This window comes from Quercus robur, chromosome 7, assembly GCF_932294415.1.
Source record: "Quercus robur chromosome 7, dhQueRobu3.1, whole genome shotgun sequence".
Classification (NCBI taxonomy): domain Eukaryota; kingdom Viridiplantae; phylum Streptophyta; class Magnoliopsida; order Fagales; family Fagaceae; genus Quercus; species Quercus robur.
The window spans coordinates 9,141,110-9,158,381 of NC_065540.1; the positions used below are offsets into that span (position 1 = coordinate 9,141,110).

Sequence of the window (17,272 nt, forward strand, 5' to 3'; positions counted from 1 at the left end):
CATCAGTAATGTTGCTAGGATAAAGGATTTTCCTGTTTCATTTCCTCTAGATGTCATTAAAGAGTAGCCCACAGCACAGATGTGCAATGCACACTTTTCCTTTTTCACATATATTTTTTCCCTTGATGAAATGATGTAAACAGTGTCGTCATGAAGTAAATAAAATGTTACTGGGTAGTGGGTAACATAGGTTGTTAACACTGTCATCTTGAAGTAAATAAAATTTTAGCAGGTAACATAGGTTGTAGAACACAATTCATATTTATCATTGAACGGGATAATTTTTTAGTAGCTCTCATTTAATAATGACATTTTCAATGAGAGTCCTGATGGAGTTGCATACAAAGAAAGGTTCTGATTTGTACTTCATTTATGGTAATGAAAGTTGAAATGATAGATCAAGTTGTTTGGATATAAAATTATAGATCAACAATAATGCCTTTTGGATTGATTGTGATTGGGAATATGCAACATCCAGCTTAGGAGTTTCTAAATCTTCTCATAGAAAAATAAAAATTCTGCAACTTTGTAAGCCCCAACATGTACTCAAAAAGTTCAGAGAACCATCAAGGAGTAGTTGAGGAGAGGCCATGTGTAATCTAAAACATATGTGAGTATTGAGGAGGAATTGGGAAGCTTGCTGGTTGCTGTAACCCTAGATGACAGAAAGTTGTAATGCACTTTCTAAAGAGTGTTTTACTTAAGCACTCTTTACTTATAAATTGCAAAAAATAAAAATAAAAAATAGACAAAAAAAGATAGAAAGCTCTACACAATCTGTCCTAATGCTCTCTGTCTCTGTTTTATAGGTACTCAGTGCTTTTGAACAATTCAGGCTTTGCAACCTCATGATGAAAGACCAAAGAGGCCTGTTAAGAGTGTGCGCAGCTCCTGATAGCTTACAATTGGTGATCACCGCTAAAGGGTTTTGGCAAGCTTCTTCCGAGATGGAGAGGTGGCCGGGGTGGCATGCCAGCTTTCGTGGTCAAATCGCAGGTAGGGAAAAGAAAAAGACTGCTAAGATATTTGGCAATCAAAATTATTATTATTATTATTATTATTATTATTATTATTATTATTTTTTTTTTTTTTTTTTTTTTTTTTTTTTTTTTTTTTCTGAGAGCTAAGCCTAAAGGATTGTCTTAACTTGTCCTCTTGATTGCAAGTCAGATATTGGAGGATGCAAGTGTTATTTGCTGAAGAAAAGAAGGCTACCTTGAAGATTAGAAGTGATAATGGAAGACACTTCTGACTTGCTGAAGCAAGGGATGTAAGTGTTATTTGTTGTTCATAACAGGTATTAACTGAGGCTAGGGTTCTTCGTTGTACCAACCCTTTTTGTTGTATCAATAGAAAAATAAATTCTTTAAAAGATTAACTGTATGTCCATTCTAGTTAATGTAGCTTTTTAGGTGGGTTTGGGCTTATGATTATAAACTTCAACCCAAGAAGATAAAAGCCACCTTTTCTCCCTTCTAACACATTATTTGACAGTAATTTACTTGGGGTGGATTTTGACTTACGCTTTATCTATTTACACATCATTATAAACTTGGTAGAAATTTTGTTTTTAATTTTAATGTTGTCAGAAAAATCAAATACTTGAATATGAATTGGGTTTTGTTCTCTGAATCAGTTGTTTACTTATGCCTCTATTCAGCACAGTGCTTCCATAGCAAAACCTCTTCAGGGTTGTTCTGCTTTTTTTCCTCTTTTGAATTTGGCAGGCTTGACTGTAATACAAATTGTTTAGTTCTGTGTTGTAATCTTGTAGTGTGATTACAATAGAGAGGATTGGTTAATTGGCTTGGTTAATTGAAATACAAATGGCAGAAAATAAAATGATGCTTTTATTTTCTCACAAAAGTTGAGTGTGTGTGTGTGTGTTTGTCTATGTGTACAAAAATATATTACTATTTATTTAGAAATAGCACACATTCCATTAAATAGAGCCATTTTAAAATCTTGTCTTATTTTAGAAAATAAATTGATCTAGAAATTGTTAAAGCCTCTGAATTAATATAAAATCTGGATACTTGAAGCTAATGCAAGGGAAAAAGAAGGTTCTTTTTTGACGACAAGATGGAAAAAGACCAAATATGATTTTCTGGATCAAAAGCACAAAAATATAGGGTAGAATTGTTGTCTTCTATGTATGAGGGTCATGAAAATAATGCAATGTTGGTCAACATAAGAACTGGGGCAAAACACAACTAAGATACTGGCCTGCAATATGAATTGTAAAATCTAATATTTTGGATTGTTCAAGAAAAGTCAGAATTTTTATAGTGAAGATTTTTTTTCATAGATTTGGGGTTTACCCATATATTTTCTTGCTCTAGGATATAACAAGGTTGACTTGGTGGATGGAAGAGATGTTTAGACTTGAAGAGTGTTGACATTTAGAACTTTAGAAGTAGGTAGCTGTCTCATACATTGGATCATGTTGAACAATGTTAATTTGCTTGACAATCTTTTAAGTGTTTATAGTCAATTAGCTGTGTCTTAAGTTGATAATAATCAACATAGCTAATTGCCAATTTGGAAGAGCTGGTAAAACAAGGGGTACATGTCAAAATATATATGAAATCGAAGGAACTGATCAATTTATTGGCATTGAATGACCTAGTGTAGTTATTTTGGGTACTAATGTTATCTGCTTGCTTTTGTAAAACATTTATTGTAACCTATGATGATTGATAGACTAGGTTAATGAAATGAGGGTCAACATGTAAGACACTAGTTTCTTTGTTTAGCTTGATGCATATGGCCCTTCTCTAACAGCGTTTCCCAAATCCCTCCATAAAATGCCCAAAAAGAACAAGCCACAGAAAAAAGTGATAAAAGAAAATGCTTGCAATCTGGAACTAGAACTTTATACATCATTGTAACTTCTGATCTCTTTGCACTGGGAGACATTATGAAAGTCTATGTTCAGGTTCACTTATAGATTATTAAAAAAAAAAAAAGGATACAAAATATATGTTGAAGTTACTATTTTTTAAATTTCTACAGGAATCAATTGTGAGTAGAGTTCTTCTATAAAAGAAAGAAAATTGTGAGTGGAGTACTTCAAATTGTGTTGGCCTGATTTTCTTAGAATGCACACAAGAGCGTCACACTCAAATATCCTCAAACCACATCTTCATAAAGGAGCAGATTCTATGCATCATCCAATATTTCTCTTTGCCACCTATCCCTTTCTATAAGTTTGCAATTTGTTAATGCAAACTTATAAAAGGGATAGGTGGCAAAGAGCGATATGAGTATAATTTTTTGTCACAGAGAATACTCATATTCTAGTTGTCTTTTCTTTCATGCTTCTTTGCAGTTATGTTGGTTGGCTTATTTATTCCTATTTCAATCCTTATCCAATATATAGGGGCAGCCATTACTATCAAATTCAATATATTGTAAGCTCAACTGATAAATGGTCCAGTTGTTTTCTGTAGTGGGTTAAAATTGAAGAAATGTCATCATAACTCAATACAATGAATTTCTTTACGATTGATGCTAAATCACAATCCATATTCAAACGCTTGATCAATTCTAATTCCTTCTCTCTTTCTCACACACTCCCATTATTGTATTTGTTTTTTCAAAATACCGATCGAATTTTGTATAATAATTTGGTTGGATTTTATTTTGGTTTTATTTTTTGATATCCCTAATTAGTTTTGAAACTTGAATGGGAAATTTAATAAACCCTGAATTGGGTTAAGTGTAAAACTTTGGGGGGGGGGGAAATGCAAAAACAAAAACACAGGAGCATCAATATATATATTTTTTCATTTTTGAAATTCTATTTTTATTGTTGGGAAAATTGGCTCCATTCCCTTCATTGTAAATTCGTTCATGGGCCACAATGAATATTGAAATTTCTACTGGGTCATGTCATCGATTTTATTGGGCCATTTCACATTCAGCCTGTATCCATTGGGAAGTTTTCAACTTTTAAGACATCGACCAAAGATTCAATTTCAATCCTACTTTATTAAAAGAAGAAAAAGAAAAAAGAAAAGTTATCTTCTCAAAGTTACATACGCCTTAATTATACTCGATTTATGACTCCAAAATCGAGTCTCTTACTCTTGAGTTGTTAAATTGCTAAATAGTTTTGAAAACGTTTTAATTAACAAAATTGTTTGAGTTTTAGTGTTATTTTTTTTTTAAAAAAAATTCCCCTTTTAGATCTTCTCATGAATTCAATCCCCATTATTAGTTCTTATGAACAGCAAGGAGTCTCATCTTAAACTTCCTCTTCCTCTTCCTCTTTCACCCACCGAGTATGTATAATGTATGTTATGAGTTTCAATGATTCTATGGTGTGTGTGTATATATATATTAGTGATTACTCCTTAGTTTTTATTTGTGAAAATTCTTTGTATCTTTTTAACAACTTTATCAGTATTATAACTAGGGGTGTTCACCAAACCACACAAACTGCCAAAACCGCCCACAAAATAGCATAACCGCATAGTGCACCGCACCGCACCACACCGCATGGTGCAGTGCAGTTTGCGGTTTTATAATAAGAAAACCACACAAACCGTACCGCACCGCACTCTCTCTATATATTAATATATTTAATTATTTTTAATATTAAATATATTATTAATAGTTTAATAACCCTAATTTTCAAAAAAAAAAAAAAAGTTTGATAACCCTAGCAAGTGTTGATTAAGAAAGCTAGCCTAAAATAAAGACAAACTAGCTCAATAGTTTAAAACTTGGACCAAAATAAAGAGAAAAATTAGTTTTGGGCTGGGTAGAAAAAACACAAAATTTGAAATATATACCAATTTCAAATCATTCAAACCGCATCTTATACACTGCACTGCAAATGTGACCCCAAAAATGAGGTGCGGTGCGGTCATGGTTTTGGCTAAACTTTAAACTGCACCGCACCACACCGCATCGCACATGTGACCGCAAAAATAAGGTGCGGTGCAGTTATGATTTTAGTTAAACTGCACCGCAAAGTGCAGTGGTAAAAATGACCCAAAACCGCACCGCACTGCACTGCGAACACCCCTAATTATAACTATGTTTGGAATGTAATGATTGAACAAACGTGGACATTGTGGTTGTCAGAAATTATATTTGTCAAAGCTAAGCAAGGTTGCTCTTTTAAGAGTACTCTTTAAAGAATATATGCCACAATCTATTTTCCTCTTTCTTCAGTGTTAGATAAACTTAAGTGCAATCTTTCTTCTTTTTTCCTTTTTTGTGTGTTTTATTTCATTTGATAAATTATATTTTGTTCCTTAGAATCGTATCAAATTGTTGCAAAACTTTGAATTATTAAACAAAACAAAGCATGATATTCTCCTATAGTTTTTCTTGTCTTGCCTGAATATAGGCTTGAGTTGTTAACACATTGAAAAAGGCATGGAAATAGGGATGACAATTTTTGCCCGACCCTAATGGGCCGGATTTTACCCGGTCCGATTAGGAATAGAGTTGGGTATGGGTTTTAAAAAAAAAAACCTGAACCGGGTCCGGGTCGGATCCGGGTTTTATCAAAAAAATCCAAAACCCGACCCAAAACTCGGCCTGGATATAACCCGGTTACCCTGAAATGACCAAAAAACCCTATATATATATATATATATAGCTATAGCTAACCCTAAAGTCCTTCATTTCTTCAGTCACTGCCTCACGCACACGGCCTCCTTCACTCTCAGACACTGCCTCACACACACGGCCTCCCTCACCCTCACTCAGCGCCTCACCCTCACATAGAAGCATGCTCACAGTCACGCTCATGCCTCACCTCTCAGCCGCCTCCTCTCTCTCTTTCTCAAGATCTCTACCACCCTCTCAGCCGCCTCACCTCTCAGCTGACATGTCGTTTCCTGACCAGTGCTACCCTCCGACGATCTATGCAACCTAGCCTCAGCTGCACACGCCGCGGCGGCGCATATGTCGCTCGGTGACATTGATGTCGGTATCGGATACGAAAGAAGCTTGATTGTGTTTTTTGTTTGTGATTTGTGTTTTTTTTTTTTTAGTAAAAAATTTGTATTAACAGAGGAGCAAAAAAAAAGCTGTTAATGTTTGGGATTGTGATTTGTATTTTTTATTTTTTTGATGGTGAAAAATCTGTATTAACAAAGAAGTGGAAAAAAAAAAAAGCTGATTTGTTTTCCTCTTTTTTTTTTACAAAAAGAAAAAAAAAAAAAAGAGGAAAAATCTTACACTTGCATATACTTATACTCAAGATCTTACACTATGACAATCCAGTGTTGGACAAGCTGATTTGGTGTAAGATTTTTTTTTTTTTTTTTTTTTTTCTCTTCATATTTTAAAAGCTGATTGGGCCTATTTTTGGACTATTTTTGGCATCTGGGCCTTAAAAAAAATTGATTGTGATTGGGCCATGATTTGGTCTAAGAGTTAGGCCTAAATTTGGCCTAGCTGGACGGGCCCGCAGGGCCCGGTAGGGGCAGGTTCGGGCCCCCAAAAAAATCCCGTTTAGTAAATGGGTTGGGTTCGGGCCGCAGATCTTGGCCTATGGGTCGGGTCCGAGTATGGAAAAACCCGGCCCAAACTTGATCCGTTGCCATTCCTACATAGGAAGGCATGTATATGAACAAAATTATTTTTGAAGTTTCATTCATCAAGTTAAGATGTAGATGCCGTGGGTTCTGCTGGAAGTTTAAAATAAATCTTGTTCTTTATCAAAATGTGAATCACTTTATTTTATTATTCCTTGTAGTTCGATATGAGTCTATACCTATTTTAATTGTAGGACAATATATTTCAATGGTAATGACCTCTGATTATTTGTATGCAGATTAAGTGGCATCCATGTTTGGGTTAAGTTATTTGTGGGTTTCGTGTAGTTCTCAATATAATGGTATTTGTGTACCATCAAAACCTGTCAGATTTAAGCAAGGCTTATTAGCTAGAACATGACTTACCATAAAAAAGAAAAGAAAAAAAAAGGGAGGCTTATCAGGGCGTGAGGAGATAATTAGAGGTATTTACTATATTCCGGTGCTTTTGTTATTCAAGTGGCACTAAGAATGAAAGACAGTTGTGAAATCATATTCACAAATGCGGGATATGTTTGTTAGATTTTATGCAATCATATATGCATTTTTTTGATGACTTCGCTAAATGTTCCTAAATTGTTTTTTGTGATCTATGCTTGATTTATGGTAAGGAAAGTTGGAATGGTAGATCAAGTTGTTTGAACATAAAAATGGAGAACGGCAATAATGCCCTTCTGATGGGGACTAATGATAATTGAGGATATGCAATGTCCAACTTGGGTATTCAAAATATCTCATCAGAGAAGAAATGAAAATCTATGACTTCGTAAGCCTCAACATGCCGTTAAAAAGGTCAGAGAGTCATCAAGGAAGAGATAAAAGAAGCAATTGAGGAGAATCCATATGTAGTCAAAACATGCGAGTACTGAGTAGTCAGGGGAAGTTTGGATGATTACTAAGAGTATGTTTGGTACACTGAATGTGGATTACAACAGAAATGGTAATCTTTATTACCAGGAATAAAATGTGTTGTAATGGAATTACTAAATCTATTCATTAGTTTGGTTGTGAGTTGTAACATTAGAATAAAACTCATGATCTATTTTAGGAAATATCTCATTCTTACAATTATATTTCCTAGAAAATAATATGTTTTAAATTTTAGAGAGATGAGTTATTTTTTTATGATTTTTTATTTCCATAATTGTTAGGTGGATATGGAAAGTTTATTTATTTGGAAATATATTAATGTTAGAAATTATTATATCTACTAAGGAATATCTATTACAACCCTTTTAGAGAGAAATAATTATTCCTCATTTTAAAGAATTCTTATTCATAAGGAATGACTATTCCCTGTAATAAAATCATAACCAAACTATTGAATAGCTAAACCATAGAAATAACTGTTACATTACAGTGCTTATTACAGTCTACCAAACATGCCCTAATTGTTATAGAACTAGAAGTCAAAAAGTTGTTGACCTTTCTTTCTAATACACTTTCTTAATAGCGATTTATTTAAACAACCAGATTTTATAAATTGTGAAAAAGATAGTGTTAGGTTCTAAAGTCTTAGGATTTTATGTATTTAGAACTCTAATTTGTATTGTTGGCAAACCATGATCAAAACAATGTATTTAGAAGTGTTTTTGTCTAGCTCAAAGTTGTGCTTTTATGTAAAGTTGGAATCGAGTTAAAGCAGGAAAGCATTTTGCCTTTTGGCCTGGCTCGATCGATCGAAAGACAGGCTCGATCGATCGAAGCTCGGGCAGAATGATTTTCTGCAGATTTTTCCAACTCAACCTTAAGTGTTTTAAAACATTTTTAGGGTTTCTTATTTGTCCTAAGTATAAAAGGCAAACCCTAGCCACGTTTTAGTGTTGTTTATAATTGCGGTTTGTGTAAATCTCTTGTGAGATCTAGAGGAGTTTTCCTTTACACAAATTTAGGGTTTTCAAGGAGAAGATTTATCTACACCTTGATGATCAATTCAGTTGCTACCATTGAAGCTTAAAGAAAACACAAGCGGGTGTGCTTGTATCTGGTGGTGAATCCAAGAAAGAAGGAGTCCGTGGATTCGGAACTTGCACGTGGTCGTGTCAGTCAATTCTACTAGTTGGTAGCAATAAGAAGTCGAGCGTGGGGGCTTGTAAGTCTTATTGTATGAACTTCGATTCTTTCAAGATAGTGGATTCAAGTTTACCTTGAGGATAGCTAGGTCAAATCCTCCCCAGGTTTTTACCGGTTTGGTTTCCTAGGTTATCATATCGTTGTCTTATTTATTTCCCGTTGCTTTACATGATATGATTATTTGATTGTGATAACCTAGTTTTTGAATTTGGACTAAGTAACAACTTGGTTAATTACCTAGGTTAATCCAATTGTGTTTTAAGGGGTCTAAAAACCAACAGATAGCTCTATGCAATCTTTCCTAATGCACTCCAAGCCTCTATTTTGCAGGTTCTCCAGTGCTTTTGTAACAGCTCATGCATTGGAAGCTTAAGATCAAACACCAGAGGGGTCTGTCTGGGTGTGCACAGCTCCTGATAATTGGCAATTGGTGATCCCCATTTGGAAAACTTCTTGAAGTTGGAGGAAAAATTTTAAAAACTATTTCCTAGTTTCTTCAGCTGTGATACATTAGGCAAAGAAGACTGCTGGATGTTTTGCATTTAAAAAAAAAAGTTTTTTTCACAACTATGCTTCAAGAATTCCCCCTCCTTATCCTCTTGATTGCAAGTAATGTATTGGAGGATATTTGCACGAAGAAGAAAAAGCTTCCATGATGAATAAAAGTGATAGTGGAAGATGCTTCTGAGTTCTGACTTGCCAAAGCAGGGGCTGCATGTGTATTTTTGCAGCTCATAACAGGGTACTAACTGAGGTTAGGGTTCTATAGCTAAATTTCCTTCTAAATTGTATATCTTGGTCTTGTAATAAAAACTTGTACCAACCCTTCCTTTTGGCTGTATCAAAAAATAAATAAACTACTTATTACTTCACATCTATCAGTGTCCACATACTTGCACACCATATATAAAATGTGGACACCAGTATTTACATTTTCCAAGAATGTCCACATTCCCCTGGCATGGTCTTCCCTTCTCTCTTCCCCACTCCCTCAAAACCACTACACTTCCCCTCTCTCTCTCTCCTCTCCATACTCCTCAATTCCCCACCCTACCTCTCTTCTTTTCCCCTAATCCCCACCAGATCCCTCCTACTACTCCTGCCTCAGTGCCTCTTCACCCAAAACCCATTTCTCTCTGCCCCTCCCATCTCTCTCCTTATCAATACCACTCAAAACCACTTCTCCATTGTAGCTACCTAACTAACCAACCAACTCAATCTCTCTCCCACTATTGGTGGTGTTACTCTAGTGAACAAGACTGCAAGATTTCAGTAAATTTGGAGGAAGTGAAGGTATTAGCATTAGAGGCTACTTGAAATATAAAGATTGGAAACAATCTGATACTCTCTTTATTGAATGCAGTTCCATAAAATGGATTTTAGAACCTCTTAATTATTGTAAAATTTGGACCTATCAAATGGAGGATTTTGAGTCGTAGAGCAATTAGAACATCCTATTCAGCATATAGTTGATGCTAATGCAGTGGGGAAAAAAAGGTCTCTTTGACCAAGGAGAACATGAACAAGGGCATATGTGGTTCTTTGGAACCAAAGCATGAAACATAGTGTTGAAATTTTGGAAAGTGTACCAGATATGCCATGCTTGACCGGTTAGATGGAAGAACCGTTACAAGATTAAAGAGTAATGACACTTCTTCTGTTAGTGGGGCTTTGAGTTGAACAAATTATCATTCTTTTTTAATATTCAAATATTATTTGAAAATTAAAAAATTGAAGGTATTAGTATTACAGCAGATGGCTTCACCATCATCACCATGTAGCCATGTATGTTTGACAAACATAGATACGTTTGGATGAGCACTTTATTGATTTGCTAATTTGAATAAATTTCTTGGATGTCATTTGTTAATGAATCATTCCAAGAAAATTTTAATATTAATTTTATGGGGAATATAAAAAGCGGTCTAAAAAGTCATTTGTTTTTTTTTGCATAAAAAAGTTTTCTAAAATTGGTCTATTAACAAATGGACTTATAGCGTCCATTAACATTTATCAAAATATAAAAAGAAAAAATTTCCAACAAACAGATACATTCTCTCTTATTGTTCCCAAATTTCCAAGAGGTTCCACAATAAGGGAGATAAGCCTATTTTTTAAAAGATGTTGAACCTTTTTTTTTTTTTTTTTTTTTTGGTAAAGAAACATTTTTAACATTTTTTTTTTAAAGAAACAAAAAAATTTTTAACTTGGGTATTTATTTTACACCCTTTTTTTTTTCCAAAGCTAACATTATTATAGGTGATTTGAGAATTTATTATAGACTAAAGTCATGAATAGTGTGCTTAGACAGCTTAAACACGTGTCCAGTCGTTAGTCGTCTCTTCCAATTCCAAATCCCATTTCTTTCTTTCTCAGTTTCTCCTCCTCCTTTCAGGTCATCCCACCCATCAATTCCTATATCTCCCATGTCTCTTGTGACCAGCAATGAAGTCTCATCTTCCTCTTTCACCCCCCGACCCATGAACTTTGACGTCTTCTTGAGTTTTAGAGGTGAAGATACCTGCCTTGGTTTCATAGGCTATTTGTATAACGCTTTGGTTCGGCGGGGTATTCACACCTTCATTGATGATAATCTCCCAAGAGGAGAACAAATTTCTGCCCAACTTCTCAAAACCATAGAGAGTTCAACAATTTCAATTGTTGTTTTCTCTGAAAATTATGCATCCTCCACTTGATGTTTGGATGAACTTGCCAAGATTGTTGAGTGTAAGCAAACAAAACTAAGCAAACAGATAATCCAAAATCGACATTATAGATTCCAACAGTAATACAATGAATATCATATTAGCAGTCTTATGTATGGTCTCCAATAATAACAAGTCACATTATTCACAACTCCCATTTCCAAACTAATCAACATAAGTCACATTACATTGAATTCAAACAATGGCACTCCCAACTCCCAAGCCAAAAGATGGGTCGATAATATTTTTTTTCTCTCTCCAAAATAAGAAACATAAAAAAAATAATAATAATAAAGGTAAAATACTATTTTGGTTCCTAAACTTTACCAAAATTTTCTTTTTCATCCTTAACTTTGAAGAAGTCCATTTTTCATCCCTAAACTATTGAAAAGTTCATATGTTTCTTCCCTAAACTATTGAAGTTTTTTTATTTATGTCCTTAAACTTTATTAAAAGTTTATTTTTCATCTTTAAACTATTTTCATCCCTATTCTTGTTTCTAACTATTAAAAAAACTCTTTATAAAGTTTAGGGATGAAAAAAGATTTTTTTTTAAAGTTTTAGGAAAAAAAACAAACTTTTGTTAAAGTTTAGAGAACAAATATAATTTTACCCTAATAATAATAAAATACTACACATACACAGAACATATATTTAAAAAAAAAATTGTAAATCCCTTTTTGCAATTTATCCTAAAACCAAGAAAACATGAGTAATGTATAACAAAAAACCAGTCATACGCAGCGATCATGTTTATACAAAACAAGTAAAAAAAGAAAGCTTTTATTTTTTATTTATTTTTTAAGTGTGAAAAAATAACCAGAGCCGAGAATGTTCTTGATGTCTTCAGCAGAAGGGGTGGTGTTCCCTCCCAACACAGCATGCAAATACGCAGCGATCACCTTCATCTTTCTCTACTCAACAACTCACAAACCCTAGCAATCCAAATTTTTAGAGGCAACAAAATAAAGGCCGAGAAAAGAGGGTTTTATATGTGTGTAGAAGACACTAGGGCTTTTGTAGTACGACATGGAGTACAAGAAACGTGTCTGTTTGGTTCGGGTCCAAATTCCAAACCGGGTCTGGGCTTAACATGCAGGTCTATCACGTGATCTCACGGTCTTCTTCTTCTTCTTCTTTTTTTTTTTTTTTTTTTTTTTTTTTTTTTTTTTTTTTTTTTTTTAAATTTTTTTTAGTCACCCTTTTATTTTTAATTTTCCTAACATTAATATTCAAAACTCTTCAAATATCTGATAGTTTCTTGTGTAGTCCCTTGTTTCTCATACACAAGGAATTACAATGAATTTTTTTTAGGAGTGGCCCCTAATAAGTTTGGTTAGGAATTTTGAATCTAGAATCTTATAAGACTTAAGACTTTAGGGAACTCAATTAGAATTTTAAGTAAGAAAGTCTAAGGATACAACATTTTCATAACACTCTTATTTTTAGTTTTAGTAGTTCGGGTCTAATATTTTATTATTCTATTTAATTTAATTTTAATATATGAGGGATTGACATTTCAATTGTTGTGAAAATATTATAACAGTTTGCTGTATTTGTAGAACAAATCGTATAGTAATTATTAAAATGGTTTCAATTATATGAGTAAAATGTTTTATTTATTTTATGTATAATTCTTCCTTTGTTTCATATATAATTATAATTAATCAATGCATTAATTAATTGGGAAACTATGGTTAGTACTCTCACTTTGGGGGCAATTTCAAGATAGCTCATGAAAAGGAGCTCTCATGAATGCCATGATTTCTTTTTTCTCATTAAGATGGATTCGATGGGAGTGGCCTTAGCAAGGGTGGAAGAAATTGAACACGGATGGGTCTTGCAGTGAGCCTCATGGCCTGGCTGTTTGTGGGGGAGTGGTGAGGAATGATGATGGGCATAGGGTGGCTGGGTTTAGTAAGCGAATTGGATTCACCAACAACTTTGCTGCTGAGTTGTGGGGGCTGCGTGAAGGCCTCAAGCTGTGTTGCACTTTAAATATACTTTGTCTTGAAATTGAGATGGATGCCAAGTCCATTGTTGATGTGTTGCAGAATGCAGATTATGTAAATGACATTATATCTCCTATTTTGGATGATTGTAGGCAGCTACTCACCCAATTCCATCAAGTTCATATTAAGCATCGCTTCCGACAGGCCAATAAATGTGTTGATGGTTTAGCAAGAATGAGCTTTAGGATGTCTGCTGATTTTCTTTTTTATGATAGTCCGCCTATTGACATCTTAGAATTGTATGAGAATGACTCATTATAACATATAGGGTTTGTTCTTTGCCTTTGTTTATATCAATAAGTCATAGGTGGGCATGGAAAGATCGCAATTTGGACAAAAATTCATGATAGCCAAAGCCCACAATCTTCACTGGACCTTTTTTATTTTATTTAATCTTTTTTTTAAAAAAAATTTTTAATTTTTTTTATTTATTTTTAATTTTTTAATTTAGAAACAATCTTCATTGGACCTCATTACGATAAGCTGGAGCTGAAGGTGTTCAATAGCTACTGGACTCAGGCCTGTTACCTGTTATAATATAGGGGAAGGGGAAATCCTAATAAAGCGAAGGCACAGTCCAATGAAGCCACAGGTTTTTCTCTAAGAGCCTATTCTGTTGATTAGGTTTTTGATTCTTTAAGTTTAAATTTTTAGGTCAAGAGTCTTGTAACTCAACTAATACATTTTAATGTTTTTATTAGGAACGTTTAGGATTCAAATTCCCGGACCCCATTATTGTAAGTATCGAGATATCAAAAAATTAAAATTTTTGGCTTCTTGAATTGTTGAGATATCATGTCTTATTGTTTTAAGGGGGAGAAAGAAAACAATCTAGGTGGCCATTATGGTGAGGTATTATAAGATTTTCACAGTCCAATCATATTTACTCAAAAAAAAAAAAAATATATATATATATATATATATATATTTTTTTTTTTAAATTTATTATCATGTTTTTTTGAAATACTTTTTGTAATTTTTTTTTTTTGCAATATTATAAGACGAATATTCTATTTTAAGAGATATTCTTTTGTTTGGGGCCACTATTGTCTAAATGGCCTAATGATTGAGTCGCCTCTACTCCTAATGGGGGACAATGCAGATCGAACCAACATTCTTTTAAAGACAAAGTCAAATAATTATCTAAGTCCTTGATTGATCAAATTGAAGCTCAATATAAGGGCATTGAACCACCTGTAATCACATCAAATAGAATAAAATTACAATCCTCTCATACACCAACAAACGAACACAACGAATATGGTGAATTAATTTGTGAGGTGTTTGAGCTCATTTCTCCATTATTAGGTCTTTGAATCGATCTAAATTTTTTGTTTTCTTCTTCTTTTTTGGTTGGTGACACTATTTGTTTGATAAAAATCTTTAGTGGTGTAAGGATTATTATGTGTATGGCATTTGAGGTGTCTGATTGACTTGTAGGCCTTGTTTGGATTTTTTTTTTTTTTTTTTTGGATTACTCATCACTCCTCACTTAATTTCCGTCACTCATCACCCATCACTCATCACTTAAAACACCCCACCCGTTTGGCACTATCACTCAATGTTTTTCAACTGCTTGTGGACCCCATACCTGTCACTTGGTGCAGCTTTTACTTCTTTTTTTCAACCCCCAATACCCAAACTCACAAAACCCATTTAAAAAAAAAAAAAAAAAAAAACCCTCAGAAACCCAAACTCACCGAACCCAGTGAAAGAAGAAGAAAAAAAAAAAAAACTCAGAAACCCGAACCTGGTGAAAGAAGAAGAAGAAGAAAAAAAAACCCCAGAAACCCGAACCCAGTGAAGGAAGAAAAAAAAAAAAAAAAACTGAACCCAATGAAAGAAGAAGAAAAAAAAAAAAAAAAAAAAAAAACCCAGAAACCTGAACCTGGTGAAAGAAGAAGAAGAAAAAAAAAACCCCAAAAACCAAAACCCAGTGAAAGAAGAAGGAAAAAAAAAAAAACCCGAACCTAGTGAAAAAAAAAAAAAAAAAAAAAAAACCCCACAAATCCGCACGTAGTGAAAGACGAAGAAGAAGCCACCTAGTGTGAAAGGAAAAAAAAAAAAAAAGATGAAGAAACCGCACGCACTGAACCCAGTGAAGAAAGAAAAAAAAAGGTCAAAAGTTGGGGTTGAGTCTGATAGTGGGACCAGGTATGCGATGTTATTTACGGAAATGCCATTGAAAACAGAGTTATGGAAACTGAAAACACCTAAAATGTGTTTTCAATTTTCATAACCCATCACTCAAAAATCAGAGAATTGAGTGATGGAAACAAAAACTAAAAACAGAGTTATGAAAAACCAAACAGACTTCTCAGCTATGGGTCCCACCATTTTTGAGTTATGAGTGATGAAAATAGAGTTATGAAAACAGAGTTATGAGTTATAGAAACAAAAAATCCAAACACTCCCGTAGGGTCTTTGAGCCATTTTTATCTGAAGAGATTTTGAAACATGATGCAATGGAACAGAAAGCTCTGTACCATGCAAATGTAAAAACACTTTGAAAAATTGGCACTAGTTCTAGTTGTCCACTTTACAAAAAAAAAAAAAATGATCTCTTAATATTTTCAAAAAAAAAAAAAAAAAATCATTACGAAAGTAAACTAAATTATCTTTACGAAGCAATTGAAGTCTCATCTTCTTCGAGGATTTTAGTAAAATTTCTTATCATCAAATAAGAAATTTAAGATTCAAATTGTATTTATTACATAAACTAATTGTACGATAAATCAATTATAAAATAATGTTGTAAGTTATTATTATTGTTCAAAGTTATTTAGCAAAATGAGGAGAGAGACTGAATTTCGGCAACACCGTTGTCGAAATTGTAAGAAAAAGTATGAGAGAGAAGAAAGTTGAGTGATGTGATTGGGATGGAGAAAAAAATGAATTTCGGTAATGAGATTACCGAAATTCTTGTCTTGCCCAAGCTCTGCCCGTGAAGTGCCCCAGTGGGAGTGCCTGAATGATTTACCAATTGTGGCAACCAAGTTGCTGAAATTGTAGGGAATTAAGGAGAGAGAAAATATGAATTGTGGCAACCAAGTTGTCGAAAATGGGAGAAAAAAAAAGTGATTGCCGAAATCTGGGGAGAAATTAAAAAAAAAAAAGTGCTACGTTCACAATATTTTTACAACATTTTCACAACAAATCACAAGTGATTAGTTGTTATTAGTTCAAATTTGAATTTAACACTGAGATTATTTTTTTAATCCAACAATAACAACCAGTAATAGCTTGTCATTTAGGATTTGTTGTAAAAATGGTATGCACATATCATTTCTCAAAAAAAAAAAAAGTGGCAATTGATTTGTGGCAATGGCATTGCTGAGATAGAGGAGAAAAAAATTTTGTGGGAATGGATTTGTGACAATGGCATTGTCGAAATAGAAGAGAAAAAAAATTGTGAGAATGAATTTGTGGCAATGGCATTGTTGAAATAGGAGGGAAAAAAAATTAATGCAATTGGGTTGTGGCAATGGTATTGCCGAAATAGAGTAGAAAAAAAATTGTGGGAATGAATTTGTGGCAATGGCATTGCCGAAATAGAAGGAAAAGGAAAAAGAAAATTGTTTGATTTTTGGCAATGGCATTGCCAAAATAGGAAATTGGAGGAGAGAGAGAGCTGTCTGAATAAAAAAAAAAAAATATAGTTCACATATTCTTATTCTTCAGTAGTTTTTTGACCTGTTTTGTGTGTATGTCATGTTCCTTCCTTGTATTGTAAGTGAAGAGTCAATCAACCAATCACCTCACTTTTTCATCTGATTCTTATTCTCTGCTTGGAATATATTCATTGATCATTTCCAATAAAACCACCTATTGATATCACGCCTAAATCTATCTCAAAAATTCTTTTTTTTTTCTTTTTATTTCTCCTCTTCGTAATAAAAGGCAAGTACCCTTGTCTTTTTAT

The 17,272-nt window shown here is 33.6% G+C and overlaps 2 protein-coding genes across 15 annotated transcripts in view; one reads left to right on the top strand and one right to left on the bottom strand.

Moving 5' to 3' along the window:
* The window catches only part of LOC126692087 (60S acidic ribosomal protein P2-like), a 46,812-nt gene extending 34,551 nt beyond the window's left edge, over positions 1–12,261 (bottom strand). The window contains exon 1 of the mRNA XM_050387562.1: positions 12,159–12,261. Within this exon, the coding sequence (XP_050243519.1) occupies positions 12,159–12,246 (88 nt within the window). The 5' untranslated portion in view covers positions 12,247–12,261. The remainder of the gene's footprint in view (positions 1–12,158) is intronic.
* LOC126692084 (disease resistance protein RPV1-like) overlaps positions 1–17,272 on the top strand; it is an 85,494-nt gene that overhangs the window by 12,749 nt on the left and 55,473 nt on the right. For 6 of the 14 annotated variants that reach the window (XM_050387552.1, XM_050387551.1, XM_050387555.1 and 3 more), the window contains 2 exons: positions 810–996; positions 1,171–1,522. The exons of 6 other annotated variants lie outside the window; for them this stretch is intronic. The gene's annotated coding sequence lies outside the window, so the exon portion shown is untranslated. Of the gene's footprint in view, positions 1–809; positions 997–1,170; positions 1,523–17,272 lie in introns of those variants that run through there. 2 more of the 14 variants (XM_050387557.1, XM_050387554.1) reach the window with 1 other exon arrangement.